This window comes from Haemaphysalis longicornis, unplaced genomic scaffold, assembly GCF_048455015.1.
Source record: "Haemaphysalis longicornis isolate Haplotype H1 unplaced genomic scaffold, Haemaphysalis longicornis Haplotype H1 scaffold_7, whole genome shotgun sequence".
In the NCBI taxonomy this organism is placed as follows: Eukaryota; Metazoa; Arthropoda; class Arachnida; order Ixodida; family Ixodidae; genus Haemaphysalis; species Haemaphysalis longicornis.
The window spans coordinates 166,102,970-166,118,652 of NW_027526422.1; the positions used below are offsets into that span (position 1 = coordinate 166,102,970).

The 15,683-nt window shown below is 41.3% G+C and overlaps 1 protein-coding gene across 1 annotated transcript in view; it reads left to right on the forward strand.

The window, feature by feature from the left end:
* LOC144147191 (rifampicin phosphotransferase-like) overlaps positions 1-14,902 on the forward strand; it is a 114,308-nt gene extending 99,406 nt beyond the window's left edge. The window contains exons 35-40 of the mRNA XM_077679263.1: positions 699-777; positions 4,218-4,269; positions 7,980-8,056; positions 10,079-10,181; positions 10,921-10,995; positions 14,709-14,902. Coding sequence (XP_077535389.1) covers positions 699-777; positions 4,218-4,269; positions 7,980-8,056; positions 10,079-10,181; positions 10,921-10,995; positions 14,709-14,767 — 445 coding nt within the window. The 3' untranslated portion in view covers positions 14,768-14,902. The remainder of the gene's footprint in view (positions 1-698; positions 778-4,217; positions 4,270-7,979; positions 8,057-10,078; positions 10,182-10,920; positions 10,996-14,708) is intronic.
* The last annotated feature ends 781 nt before the right edge of the window (positions 14,903-15,683 follow it).

Genomic DNA, 15,683 nt, shown 5'->3' on the forward strand with positions numbered 1-15,683 from the left:
AAAGCTAACATATAAGTGCTACAACATTAGGTGCCATAATCTTGTTATCTGTTGCCTTGGTTATTTGATAGGAACAGCACCATGGCTTTAAATGCCCATGAGCTTAATTTCTCTCACATGTTTTGCTAATATAGAATTGGATACGATTTGTGTAATTTTATTGGCAAAGTAAAATCCTCGGCCTTACCATTAGTGCACAATAGGCACTCAAAAATTTATAAATGCATTCTCAGTAAAGTCTGGACATTCACACACTCAAACAGAAAACAAATCTCGTTATATGCACCAAATGCTTAAAAAAAAACAACTGAAACCTGAAACTATTGGTCTTGCACGTGAGTTATTTGGTTACTGCAACTACACCACAAGTGGCGTAGTGAGCAAAAATTACCAGATGGTCACACGAGCAAGTTGTGAAGAGTGCATCCCCTGAAGTTTATTGAATTCATAGGACTCGTTGATTGAAATTGTTTGACTGAGTGCCTGGAATCAGTTGATTGATTTATCTATTGCTTTATTTACCTGAAATAACACTAAAACTTCAAGAAATACTATGCAAACATACAAACCTAAATTAATCACCCAAGGTGTTTTTTAACTTTTTTCGTTAGGCCAAAATCACACAATGATGAGGCCACAAAGCAAGCTAAATTAACATAACGATCTTAAACTGTTAATTTTACTCCTGTTGTTCACAGAGCACTTCGACGGCAGAGGTTGCACCCAGTGCTCAGGAAGAGGGTCTTTCCTGAGCTTGTCAAAGGAATTCCTACCGTGGTAAGGGTATCTTCTATTGCTGCTTAGTTATGGTCACATCGTGTCTGGTATTGTATTTTAAAATTAATGTTCACAGGAGTCACCAGATATTTTCAGAAGTCATCAGAACAGCTGAATAGGTTTCAGTGCCAGATGATTTACGATTGTCTTTATTGGGTGATCAAGGGAAAGTACCTGAACGTTACCAGTTGAAAATTCGCTTTAACGCTCCTTCATGTTTTACTACTACGAGCAGCAAATTTGAGGCATTCAGTTTTATTTACTTAACTGCTACAAATCTGCCACTCCTGCAGTATTTCAAAACTAATATTGGTAAAGAAAATAACTGGACTGGTATGATGAACGGCACTACATATCATAAGGTGCGACATCTTTATAGAGCTGTTCAAACCTATCACACATAAGGCAGTAAAATAAGGCTCTGAGTTAAGAAACTGAATTCCTTGTTTTGTGCCATCACGGCAAACTGGAATCAACTTTCATAGAGAGAGAGAGATTACGCCATGTAACACGGCGAAGTTATACCTGGGCTATGAATCAGGTTGTAGTAGGCTCTGGATTAATTCTGACCACCTCAGATACTTTACATTGATGCGAACAGCAAATGCACCTTTGGGGTGACCATAAGCTTTACTGAGGCTTTGCTAAGAACAGAAGTAGTGGTGAAGAATTGTCTTGACCGAGAAGCACTCAAGCTGCAAGACCAAACCACTCTGATGCTATGTAGGGTTGACAATGCATCTCAGGTAGCGCTCTTTTATCGTCATCGTTGTCGTGACTGCAGTTCTCACATCTAACGGTCATTTGCATGCATGTTTTAGTGATCTTCGACTATTGGAGTGACCAAAGCCCAGGACAATATGCGCCAAACTCCTAATACACGGGCATTTTCGATGTTTGCCTGCATTTGACAAGTAGCCACAGGAACCAACTTTTGCAGAGTGCATTTCATCTCAGAGGAATGTTGGGTAGACAGTAAAGTTGAAACACACATTACCAAATGAATAAACTAGCGACCCAATTTTCCTAAGCTTACATCTCTCCTTCGATGTTCAACCTCAACACTACCATTTCTAGGAATTATCCATGTATTTGTGTGCTCATAACTCAAAAGAAGTCTTTGGAAAGGGAAAGTCGCCAACAGGTTGTTGCACTTGAGTCGCACCCAAATGCGCTTCCTGTGGTTATGTGGCTTTAATATTTGAACCTCAGCGTTAGTTAATCAGCTTAGTTAAATATATGTTTACGCTACAAAATATAAAAGATTGTCAAAGCAAATGAATAGCTAAAAATAAAATCTAAGGATTGTTGGACCTGTGAAAACATCACGTCTTTAGATTTCAGTGTGCATAAAGCATCACTTATGTTTGCCTTTAAATTAGTGAGGGTTCCTCACTTACTGGCAGAGCATACAAAAGATGCTGTAAAAGCATGTATATAGCTGCAATATTTTCACTGTAAAAAATTGTAAAAGAGTGGGCCAAGGCAATGAGATGATCTTTTTCGGAAGCACTGATTGTAGAACCTCATGCTGGCCTCCTTTTTAGTGCTGACTAGTTTGACCAAGCAGCGAAAAACAACCGTTCTGTCGTTTAATCACGAGAGCAGCTCAGCGAGGTTTCGCTTAAAGTTTCATCATTCAGTGGGCCTGGGCAAAATTATCCCGTCTGGCAAAAATAAAAATTCCAAGTATGTGTGCACTGGGAGCCAAACCAGGCGTCGCTTCTACTGAAGCAGTGTAACAAGACAGCAGCATGCCGTTTTAAATTTATTATATGCATAATTGTTTCATTGATGACAGCACTGAATAACTATTCATACTGCAATGAATCAATGTCTTCTGTACCAAGGGGCAGCGGTAGCTACTTAGATGGCATTAGTGTTCCATAATCAACACACGCCTCTTATGCTTTGCTTCCTCACAGCACAAGAAGCCGCTCTGCTCTTCCCAAGATATATAAACAACCTTTGCCTTGTAATTAAACCTTTACCTGGCCAAATAACACCAATCAGATGTCAATTACATTCAATCTACTTATTCCTCTGCCTTATGGTAAAGTAAAAGCACCGTGGTAACCGAAGTATTCACCAATTATAGTAGCTGTCTTGAACTGGCGAACATTTTAACCTGTGCATATAACAGTGATGCGAAATATGCTAAACATCTTAAAATATTTAGCTACATAGTGCCAGAATTGGGTATGGAACATTAAGTGTCATGTATAAAAGTTGTATGCTATCATGTTAGGTTCTACAATTTTTTGCTATTGCTAGCACTGTTCTTTTAACCCCTTGCTGTATGAATTTATGTTCTCGCATGAAAAAAAATGAATAGCCTTTATTTGTAACACAAACAACCAAAATAAGCCTATTTTAAAAAGAACGCGCGGTGTAGATTTATTGCAGCTTTTTCTTCGCGTATCACATATGATACGTCGTGCAGTTACGTGTAATTTGTTTGGACGTAAAGAACAATGTAGGAAATGAAAAGAAAAAGGAAGCTGGTTTAAAAAGCGAATAGAAAGTTGGTGAAAGAACATTTATTGCCCCAAAGTGCTGCAGCTTTCCTAAAACTTTATCACTAAAGCCTTTTCAGGGTGATGATGATGACACTGCTTGATGATGACGATAATAATGATGACGCCACAGAAACATGATGATGTCACGTTTCTGGGATGACATCGCCGCTTCAGCATTCTGCCACGATGCTGGAGGAGTCACCTGTTTGAATCTTTTAGTACTCTTGTAATACCATTTTCATTTTTTCTTTGCAACATAGCCGTCGGGTTTTCAAGTTGGGGCAACTAACTGCATACCCCAACTGCATAGTGTATCAAATGTGATACGGGTATAAACGTATTCATCGCAGCTCATTGCAAAGGTATTGGGTGCCTAAATTCTCACAAGAGGAAGGCAAGGGGCCATTGGCATGCTAATAGTTTAGATGCAAAGAATCTCTTGCTCGGGGCTATGTCCGGCGTCCGTCCGTTGTCCGCACCTCACCTCTACACTGTAAAAAAAGAAATAGCGGCGCCCAGTTCTGATCCCACGACTCTCTGGGCCACAACGGGAGGTATGTGGCGCTCTTCCCACTGCGCTACAAAACTGAGACAGGAGCAAGTGCTACGAACACAATACGAACAAATTTTTTTGAAACAATACTGCATTTCAAAAGTACAAAAAAATTGCATTTACCTGCCAGTTCGGAGCATTGAGAAAGCGATGCGGCGTCCACGTGTTGTGTAATACAAATGGGGTTCAAACTAACTTCGGAAGGTTGTGGAGGGAGCCACTGCAGTTGTGGTTCCCAGACAGGATATAAATTGAAGGAAAACATGGTAGAATGTTTTTTTCACTCGCGCTTTGCGAAGAAAAGTTTAATGTGTATTATATATGATACACTATGTGGTAAGGGGTAATGCTCTGCCCTTGCCACCCAGGTTGCCGAAATTGAGGTCAAGAGCAAGCTTGGTTCCAGCTCAGTGGTCAAAGGTGGGTAGACTTTTTCATAGCGTTTCTTATAAGAACAACTGTAACAGCCAAAGCCATTTATGCCCAGCTCACGTATTTTATTGATTTGCTTTTCCGAGGTGGAGTAGGGGCGAGAAAAATTGAGGAAAGTTGTTTTAGAACCTTTTTAGAATCTCAACAAAATGACCAACAAATTCTTTTTAAAACTAGTGGCCATGAATGCATTAACAACCAACTCACAACAGCTATGGTAGCTCATCCTCAAAGTAAAAGCTGCACTTAGTTTTTTTCACTGGTTCGTGACATCCTAACTGTTTTATATTTTAAAACATAATAAATTTGTTTTGTCTCATGTCATATGCCGTGTGGCTTACAGCAGTAAGGCAGTTTGAAAGAAATATACCAGTTGTTACCAGCATGCTCATAGCGAGTCGTAAGCAATCCACACACCGCTACTTGTTTCGGCGGAATTCAAAATTGAAGCCGTGTTTGCAACCTTATGTAAATATGTTTCGATACAACTGCATAAAGAATATTGGGCGAACTTACTATTTTGTAGGGCATTACCTCCCATTTAATATGCTGCAGTGTTTCTTCTTCTATGATATCCATATAATTTGCAGACGACTGGAAAATATGGTGCAACTGTGCTGATCTTCCAATTACTTTGCAACGCTGCATCGTTACACTTGTGATGAAACCATGACTTAACGTAATGACGCTGATAGTGATGCAGTTACAATGTGATGATGTAGTGATATTACAGCTACATCCTTTTGTGCACAATTGTGAGCTTTGTTACATGCATGGTGTTGCTTTTGCAACTTCTTGATACTAACAGCTGCCCACTAATACCAGTAACAACACCAATTATAGCAGCACTGTAAAAAGTCTGGAAACTTTCCTGCACAGTAGCTTTGGTCACCCTTACCCCACCGTACTCTAATAGCTGTGGTCATTGGCCAGTTCAAGAGTAACCATTGTAAAGAGAGTAGCCGTGAGGCGTGTTCCAGTGAAGCCCCTTGTCATTCACCAGTCCCAATGAGTGGGTGTGGGTAGGTGTTTATCCAGGAGAGGGCGGGCAGTCAAGCTATGGGTTCTCAGATTTTCGAAAACTGAACGTAGGTAAAATAGTTTTGCTATTGCAATGCCATACAAGACCGACGGTTGAAGTAGAAGCAAATCAAAACGTGGAAGCTCGACTGTGATAAGCAGGTAGTGGCGAAAAATGCACTGCTGCCTTAGCGCAGTTGTAGATGCACAAATAGCAGCAGCCAAATCAGTTACTGGAGAAGTGGTCACTTTTAAAAGTGGTGTTTTCCGCTTAATGTGAGACCAAAGCGTGGGCAATGAGCCAATTGTCAAGTATGCCAGGCAAATTATTTCAATGCTAATGCAGTTCTAAGAATACACCAATGGATCTTTGTTTAATTTTTCCCTTTGGGTGCTGTATATACAGGGTGTCCCAGCTATCATGCACCAAGTTTTAAAAAAAGAGTAATGGCGTAACTCGAAGAAAACCTATTGGATAATGTTTGCAGTACTGTGAAGAAGCGGTGACTAATTTTTTCGTTAATGAGACTTAACTAATTATTTCTAATTAATTATCTAACTCGATAATTACTGTCCTAATCACGAAAGTGTCAATGAGGCACTTGTAGGTACCCACGAGGGGCATCTAACTGCGGTATTTTCAGCGACGATCTAATTACGTACACATTTATTCTGACTGATAAAGAAAACCCGCGAAATATGAAAAATACCACGTGACAGCGCGTCTGCGCGCATCGTAAAGCAACGCCCTCAAACAGGCTGCCTCTGAGTTAGCCAGAATGAAATAAACAAAAGAAAGAAAGAAGAAATCGCCACCGAGTTTGTGCCTTATCTGCACACGCGCCTTATCAAGGTGATGCGCTGTCTCTTCGGGTGGGTAACACCGGAAGCAGTTGCTTTCAATCAGCTTATTTGGGGACGCTGCTTTACAATGCGCGCGGATGCGCCGTTACGTGGTATTTTTCATATTTCGCGGGTTTTCTTTATCAGTCAGAATAAATGAGTACGCAATTAGTTCGTCGCTGAAAATACCGCAGTTAGATGCCCCTCGTGGGTACCTACAAGTGCCTCATTGACACTTTCGTGATTAGGACAGTAATTATCGAGTTAGATAATTAATTAGAAATAATTAGTTAAGTCTCATTAACGAAAAAATTAGTCACCGCTTCTTCACAGTACTGCAAACATTATCCAATAGGTTTTCTTCGAGTTACGCCATTACTCTTTTTTTAAAACTTGGTGCATGATAGCTGGGACACCCTGTATATGTATGGTCTTGACATACCTATACAGTCGAAGCTCGTTACAACGAAGTAGTATTGCGACAGAAAATTAAATGGTTATGTCCGATATTTGTTATAACAGTAGAGGTACACTCGGCTGTAAAAATGGACTATTTCGCTCGTGCAAAAATACTTGATACAAAAATGCATTTTTTAGTCTTCCAGCCCACTATAAACAAGGTTACCCTTACCTTTCTCCTTGTTTCATTTCAAGCTGAATGAGCCAGAACATGAGTACGTGAAATTATAACAAAACAAGGTTCACTTGACAAAGCAGGCCTCCATCTTAATTTATTTGTTGAAGGGTGTGATCTTCATCTGGTGGATATTCAGAGAACTGTGCAGGATGAAGTTTTTCAGTGGCCACAAACAAAAGGGCCTTTACACTTCTGCAGTTTTGGAGGCCAGAGGGTTTTTCCAAGTAGCTTCTCTGCCTCCTGGTCAAATATTTCTTTGTTATATTCGATATCGCGCGCGGCTCACGGTTTTAGTTTTGTTATGAAAGAATAGGTGCCCTTGAAATAAAGCCTGACCAACCTAAGATCGTATTTATTTTGCTGTAGCTGATAATTCGCTATATCAGTGTTAGTGATAATGACCTTTAACTGTACTCCTAATACTGAATGTACTTAATCTGCAGGTAGCTTAGTGCCCTAAAAAAATTGGCATTTTCGTTTTCTCAACTTAGTGACTGCTTTATAAAAGGATTCATTCAGTAAATAGTCAGAAGCACATCGAAGCTTTAAAACCAAGCAAGGTGCAGCAAGAAATTTCTAATACCAGTTTTAACGGGCTGTTATGGTCTCCTTACACACAGTTGGTCTGGTTCTAGAGCAAAAGCACCATATACACAAGTTAGGGGCTCACATTTTTTATAAGCCGAGCTTTCGATTACATATATAAATCTGATGAGCATTCAAATGGCACCCTTCTTATTTAACCCAATTGAGTCAACCAACAGTTTCAGAGTTACCCTTGCCATTTGCATGTTGAATGTTTACTTTTGAATCACAAATTAGAACTTTCATTTCAGTAAAGCATCAAAAATACTAAATTAGTTCCACATTTATCAAAGCTTGTTGAACTTTGCTTTGGGAAGAAAATAAGATAAAATGTAACTTTGATTTCTTGTTGCCAGTGTCACAGCACTCAAACTAATAGTGAATATAACAATTTACCTCAGTCAATTTAAAAATCGTAATTTAGGGCATGGAATACAGCGGTGGTATTGTACTTCAGGGCCAAGACATTGATTAGTTTTTTCTCTTTTTTCATCCCCGAATATAACTTCTGATTGTTGCCACAACGGCCCACCAGCATGACACTACTGTGACAACCACAGGATCACAGGATGTTATGTAGCATGCCATGTTCCAGATTGATTCTTTTCTGCAGGCACACCTGTGAGTGGTGGAATCGCCGAGGGCCCAGCTCGAGTGATCCGCACTATTGAAGAAGCAACAGAGATAAAGGTAAAGCTAAGGACACTTGACTATGTGTAACATCAAAGGGGCCTCAAAGATGAAGAACAATTACAAAAAAGCTAAGGACAATTGGCTATGCGTAACATTTAAGAGGCCGCAAAGGTAAATTACAATTTTCATTCATTCAAAATTCTCCATTGACCAAAACCAGGTTTTGACCAGCCAATAGTTATGCAACCGAAGTGGAACTAAGCTACGTACAAAGGAAATCAGGTGAAGCTGTCGCATCTAACCAGCCACTTTAGGGCAAGGCACTATGGCATCACAAGGAATAGTTTGTGCAAGTGGTAGATGCCGACCAGAGCTACCACCAAAAAAAGTGAGTGTGCAACAGCAGTGATGCCTCACGTTTTGTGTGGTCAGGTCCATTTATTGCTAAAGTGCAGTTAGCCCAATGAGAACTTAGTTTTCAGTATTTTTCCTTTTGCATAACAGCTGAGCTCGTCCGTCACAAAACTTGAAAGTTTTTCAATATATCGTACCTTTTTTGGGTTGAAAAATATTAGAAAAATAAAGCAGGTTATAAAACGTTTCAGGAAATGCGGCTGAAGTTTGTCCAGTTTCTTCTGCTGTACACATTGTTTCTTAATTTGGTTCCACATGATCGATTTGGTTTACAATAGCACTTATGCTTCATCGCATCGTATTGGCTAGCATTTTGTCACCAGAATAATTTTCAGGGCTCCTATTCACTTCTTGGTGATTGTGTTCTTGCTGTTTTTATTACTAGCAAATGGGACCCCTGAGTCTTCACAATGCATTTTTTTCTTAGTTGGCATAACAAGGTCAGGCAGGGAGTGACGTGTCTCTACACATAGTTAATACATTCATTGCTTGGCGCTCGTAGGGTTGATGTGTGTACCTCATGTATCAAGGCCCATCGATGTCTTTGTAAAGTGTTCTGTGGCGATTGTAGAGCAGGCACATTCGCCGGTGAAGCCGTATCAGATTTCTCCCCATCATGCTACCACAAGGGAGTACAGGGTTGCCCCTTAGAACCATGTGGTGCTTCTTCCGTGAGTGTGACGCCAATTCATTCTGCCATCGCGTGTGTGTCAGCCACTATCTCTTTGAGACAGCAGCTTAACATTCGGTGGCACAGGCTGTTTGTTGTTTCACGTGTCCTCTCCATTCTTTCTGCCAATGTCACCCACTCTCACTGTGTCTCTCCCTCAACTGTGTCTAATGCTCAGTGTGCGACATCTCAGAGTTATTTCATTTATTTATTATCACCTTTCCATCGTCACATTGTGTCGTACCATTGCTGCAATAACTTCTCACATTTTGTGTTTGTTGAAGCTATGTAATCTCACAAGATTCAGAGGACTCGGTAATGATTCTGATTACCCTGTGCTTGCATTACAGAGTGCATGAAAACAGCATTATATTTGGTGTGCTAGGTGAATGTTGTTTCCAGAGTGGGAACTCTAGTACAAAATGTTTCGCAATTTCGTTCATTGTGTTGCAATGCCCTTGAGCTGCCGAAGTGTACGTGGAGCAGGAGTGACATCATACGACGTCATATGCTGCAGAGAGCCATCACAAGGCGCTCGTTTAGAGCCTCACCGGCGCAGTACCATCTCAATATGCGAAGATTTAATGGCTGATTTGCCAGCGCTTCTTTGCTCTATCTTACCTAGGATGGTGCACTGGCTGGCTCATCTGTATTTTCCCTTTACATTTATCTTGTAATGAATAGGTTTTCAACAAGTGCTGATCCAAATTCATTACTATTATCGTTTGTGTAATTTTCTCGATGCACATTAGCAGCCAGTGTTCCCTCTGATCCTGTAAAAGAAAGTTCGACATCCACCTAAATGCAGCAATATGGCTACAAAGAACCAGGACAAATTTTTCTTCAACTGTGAAGTTTCAGAGAAAGCTGTAGAGCTTTCCTTTGTAGCCGTATGGCTGCATTTAAGTGGATGTCAAACTTTCCTTTACAGAAACGTACTCCACCTTAGGGATTTCCCCTAAATCTGGTCGATTAACCTCTGATCCTACGTGCAGAAAGGTGACGTGCTGGTGGCCTACTGCACAGACATTGCCTGGAGCCCTTTCTTTCCCCTCCTGTCGGGTGTGGTCACAGAGCTGGGGGGACTCATATCACACGGTGAGGAATTGCAGAAAAGTGTGCATCCTAGCAAGGTGCAATCTTGGCACTTGAATGGATGTATGTTTGTTGCACGTGGCAGTAACATGGATAGAGGGAGCCAAACAGAATGTACAAAGTAAAAAATTACAGGTCAAAAGCAGCATTATATCAAAAGCATAGTTGATAGAGCGAGTTTCTCGCTCAATACGAAACATAATGATGCAACGGAAAAGCAGATGTTCCAGTATAATTGGCTCTTCTCCAGAGCAGCAGCTGTGCTTTATTTCACTTAAAGTGAAGCTTTTCTACAGTGGGTGGTAGGTTGCGTTTTGATGTTCAGGAAACAATGGCTGTTGTCATTTTTATCTGTCTAAACTATTGCGCACAAAGCATGTGTTACCCAGCTAGTAGAGCAAACACCTTGGCTCATTTTAGCGGGTACGGGAATGCTGGTGACATCAGCCTTCGCATGTGACAAAAATAGCTGTTATACACACATAAATTCACAGACTTTTTACAGAACAGGGCTATGCATATAGGCAAGAAGTAAAGTTTATGTAACGTAGTGCTTGAGGCATTGTGAAGGGTATACACATTCCTGTTTTTTATTTTAAATCGAAGTGTCGGTACAGTGAATACAAGACAACATGATTCATTCACTACAGTGATGCTTCACTCATTTTTAATGCACATGAAGTGCTTCAGTAATGTCTGTGCCTAGACTTTGATGACAGCGAATTGCAACTTGTCATTGCAGGTGCAGTTGTGGCTCGCGAGTATGGCATCCCATGTGTTGTCGGTGCCTCCGGCGCAACATCAACCATTCAGTCAGGTGGGTTTATTGAGAAGAGAATGTGTAAACCATTCCTTTTGTCTGTTTAACCCTTCTCCCTTTTCCTGCGATGGTGAAAGCTGGCCTTTAGCCAGGGATTTCTGTGGGGCAGGAAGACATACCGTTGGGAACTGACGCTCCATCTACCAACACAATGTTTTGGGCAACATTGATATGTATATCTTATACTGGTAAATCGACGCAGCGTATTGCGGTCATTTCTGTTCAGTACTGATTTTATTTAAAGCCGGTTTTGTAGCTTTTTGATGTGTGGTGGGTACAGCCCTTCAAAAAATATTTTGAGAAGGATAAGGACCAGCACTATTTTCATGCATTGCTCACTTTGCATCATACATCACGTGGTATATATCAAATTGCTTACAACCTTATTTCTTACCAAATGCTTACCAAATGCTTACCAAACACTATGATTGCGAGGAAACCACTTTAAACAAGTGTACTGTACTGGCTTGGCTGCAGAACAAATTTAAATACATCAGCGTGCGGATTCACAGTTTGTGGATACAACTTGCAAATCTCTTAGGTGGCATTTTGTAGGCATCATGAAGCCTTATTCCTTGAGGCCTGTAGTAGTTAAAGATCGTAGGGCTGATTGATTGCTTTGAAATTGATTGGCATTGTTCTATTGGGAAGTTGAAGCTTCAGAGAGCATCAACTACACGGGTCCTATAGCACTACAAGAAGTGTTGCTGATTTGTCGAACCGCTCTTGGTGAGATGGGGACTTTTAGATGCGACGCTGAGAGCATCTCTTGTCGGCGGCCCTGTCCTTCCTGCGTGCGTCCGTCGTCGTCGTCGGCGTCTGATTTCTCCTGTGCTCACCCCCTCTCCTCTGCGATAGCGAACACTCTCTCGCGAGGGGCATTGAATTGGATTGGATTGGATTGGCTTGGCTTTGCTTGCCTTGGCTTGGCTTGAAATAGATTGAATTGGATTTGGATTGGATTAAAGTGGATTGTGTTGGATTGTGTTGCGTAATAGCCGCGGCAGATGCACTGGCGCCGGCGCGTGCCCAGGTAAGAGCGAACACTCGCTCTCAACATCTGGGCCCAGCGCGCTCTCACTCCGCTGGTGGGCGGCGCTGCGCGCGGCGCTGCGCATGTGCAGTACTCTCTCTCTCCGCGGTCTCCTCTCCTTCGGGCGCGCTGCGCATATAACCGGTGTGCCGCTCTCCGGCGGCCTTTCGGTCGACGGTTGCTCTCCGTTGCGCTTGAACCCCCCTCAGCGTCGCATCACACCCGGGTTCCCGCGAGGGGAGGTGGGCGTAATTTTTTTTGTGGCTTTGTGGCAAAGCATCATAATTTCAATTTTCTTGTTAGTACTCATTTCAAGCGAAGAAGAGTGCAATTGGTGCGTCCAGGTAGGCCTGAATGCTTCTTGGTCAGGTGTGGTGCCAACCAGTACTGCAAATAACGTTTCGTACGGTGTATGGACTATATATTTATGGACTAAATGAATCGAAGAAATTGACTTTTCTCAGAAGAATGTTTTAAATGAAGTTAACACAAAACTTTCTGATAAAACCGAATCAATTTCTTTGAAGCTGTAAGTTGTTTTTAAACTAATAAATCAAACGTTTTGTGAAAAATGCCCACTATTTCTAAGAACAAAGTTTCAGCGCTACTATGAGTCCTTCAATTAGCACTTCAGTGCGTATATCGAAGCTAAAATATCATTGTTTACTCTAAATGCAAGTGCTATTTCCTTCAATAAAGTGATACTCTAATATCATGTAAGACTGGGGAAAAACATTTGCACTCAAAAATTTAAAAAAAAGATATCTGAGCTGATGGTGTGAATATAGTGTCCTATCTCATCACATTAATGGCAAGGTCATTTTGATAGTATTGCCAATGTGTGTGCTAGAAAACAATCCAAGTGGAACTTTTTCAGAAACAAGTTCTTGGAATACCTTGGAACAGGTATTTTCTAAGGAATCATTTTGGTTCATTCCGTGTTAGTACGCTGCAGAATGCGAAGTGACTGTCATTGAGTTGGGTAATCATGCTCTGTGGCTGTGACGAAAAATTCTGGTCAGTGCTTCTGGCTGCTTGTCAGTAATTAATGTTTTTTTTGTGTGTAAAATGAATCATGCTGCACAGTCACAGTGTACAGTTTTGTCTCTCTACTAAGTGGTGTCAGCCGAATGGTCGCGAATTAGTAAAAAAAACGTATGGCATATGGTCGTCAGCGAACTGGTGGCCCGCATGATATGATGTGCCAGGCATTTAGAAATTCAAGGGACGGAGCAGGGTCCACTTTCCAGCATGTTCTATAACATTTACGTGATCTTTTATTAATTTGCCACAAAAGACCGCTTGGATTCAAGGGACACGAAGCAGAACTGCCAAGGCCATAGCTGAAAAGTGTACAAGATTTTAGAGGAGTGTCTTCCAGGAATAAAACCAATGAAAAGCACGAGATCCTTTGCCATTAAAATAACTGCACAGGATGCTGGCTGCAACAGGACGAACCGGTAAACATCTGCTGCTGCCAGCACCCTCTATTATGTTTTAAACCCTCGAGTTTCTTAACGTTTTTTAAGTGTGATGCCATAAAGTTGAGAAATAGGAATATTTATGGCAGTAAATCAAGATAAATCGTAACAAACGGAGGCTATAAAACCAACTGTGAGCAAGTGCCAGCAGGCCTGCTGCTCACCGCAGGGGTTCCTCATCAGACATCTTCATTGCACAATAGACTGTTACCCCTACAGTGTCCAGATGACAGGTCTATCTTCTAGCACATTATAACGGCAGATAACCATATCAGTTGCAAAAATATTTTGGGGCCCAGCAGGATCCACAATCAACATGCATTAGTGCATGTCATGTTAATGATAGTCACCTTGCTGCCTATATTCCTTTATCATGCTTTCCTTTTCGAATATGTACAGAGAGACACAAGATAAAGTTATTTTGGTTGGATAACTTTTATGAGAGCGATGCTTTTAGCCCAGGTCTCCTATGTACTTAGTTGCACAGTGGATGGAGTTTATTACCATGTGGTGGACATCCAGGCTAGAAGTGAGCAGCACAGGCTCGTAATGGGGTAACATGTGTCGGAGAAAAGAAAATATGAATGGCGTCACATTCCTATACAGTGGAAAATATGTTGGCACAGTCACCAAATCAGTGTTCTGTAATGTATTGTTTGAAATACGAGTGGTGAAGTAGACGCGTTGATAAGTGCTGGCTTGTATGTCTTGCCCGGCACGAGACTCCTCTGGGGTGAGTTTGAGGTGCGACAAATTCCTCGAGGCCTGTAGCTAAGCTCATGGTTACGGCATATCCACCTCGGTCAGCTTAACATAAGTTTCATAAAACTTCTTCCTATAAGGGGATATCACACGTGACTAAAAGGTAGTAAATCAGAAAACATAAAGAATCACATTTTAAACAATTCTGCCTGCTCTGTCATCTATTGTGAAAATGTGATTAATTATTAACATACCCCCAGAAGAACACATGCCACATTACATGAGTTTTATATGAAGTAGTGTGCCGTACACTTTATAGCAACAACATGCACATACTTTCACTCACCCAAAAGCTAAACCCCATGTCATATAACGCCAACAAACAGTTTGCAGTGTAGATTGACCTTCTCTAAGAATTCACAAAAATACATTGATGTAATAAAATTGTGCATACAAAATTTCCTCAAACACCGATTAATATGTCTTTGACCCAGGATCCATGGTTCGGCTTGACGGATCAAGAGGGACTCTTGAAGTGATCGAGTCAAGTTGAAGAACTATTCTGCTAGGTGCCAACATGACCTTTGGGGCTAGAAGTTGCCCGGGTTCTGGCTGCTCGGTTTTTATGTTGCAAAATGCAAAATATGACTGTATAATAAAACATGAACACTGTTTTTACCATGTTCAAGCGGTTTTGAAATTGTTTACTAACTAAATATCACCCAAATTGGCAAGGTTTTCTGCAAAAACATTCCTCGTGCTTTTTGCAACAAACAATGCGATGTGTAGAGTGAAGTGGGGACAAACTGCTAGGCAAAAACGCTGGTGTTATATGGCCGGACAAGAGCTTAAAACCTGACAAAGGCACAGTGGATGTAAAACTGCTCTGTGTGATGTTTGAAACCGCAGAAATGCTGCCGTCTTTTTAGATTGGTTGCTGCAGAACCTATACTTACTATTTTTAAGTGCATTTCTACGCGATATCAGCTAGAAAGCATTTTCTTTTTGAAGAAAGTTCAGAAAGACATTTTTAGCTCAGAATGTTTAACGAAGGAACTCTCCAAGAGAACTGCATGTGGCACTAAATACAGAAACCCGTACAGGGGTAGCGCTGCAGCTCGTTTTTAAAAAATAAAGATAGAGCAGAAAGTTTCTTACTAAACCGCCAACTGCACAATGGTCATAGTGTTTGCAATCATGGGTGGCATTGCGTCATGGAGGAATGGAGGTTCTTGCGCTCGGCAGCACAGTTTTACAGTGATACCGTGTGTGGAGCAGTTTCCACATATAGCGTACACTTTGGCCAGTTTATTCAGAATCATTACAGCTCTGGGGACAAGACGAGGAGCAAATTTTGGGTTGGTCCTTTTCAAGGACAAGGACGTGTGCTTGGAGTTTGTTGCCAGGTCAAAGGAAACCTTGCTCAGTTTTTCTTTGGGTCATTCTACGAGTGTTAGTCGAGAATTGCT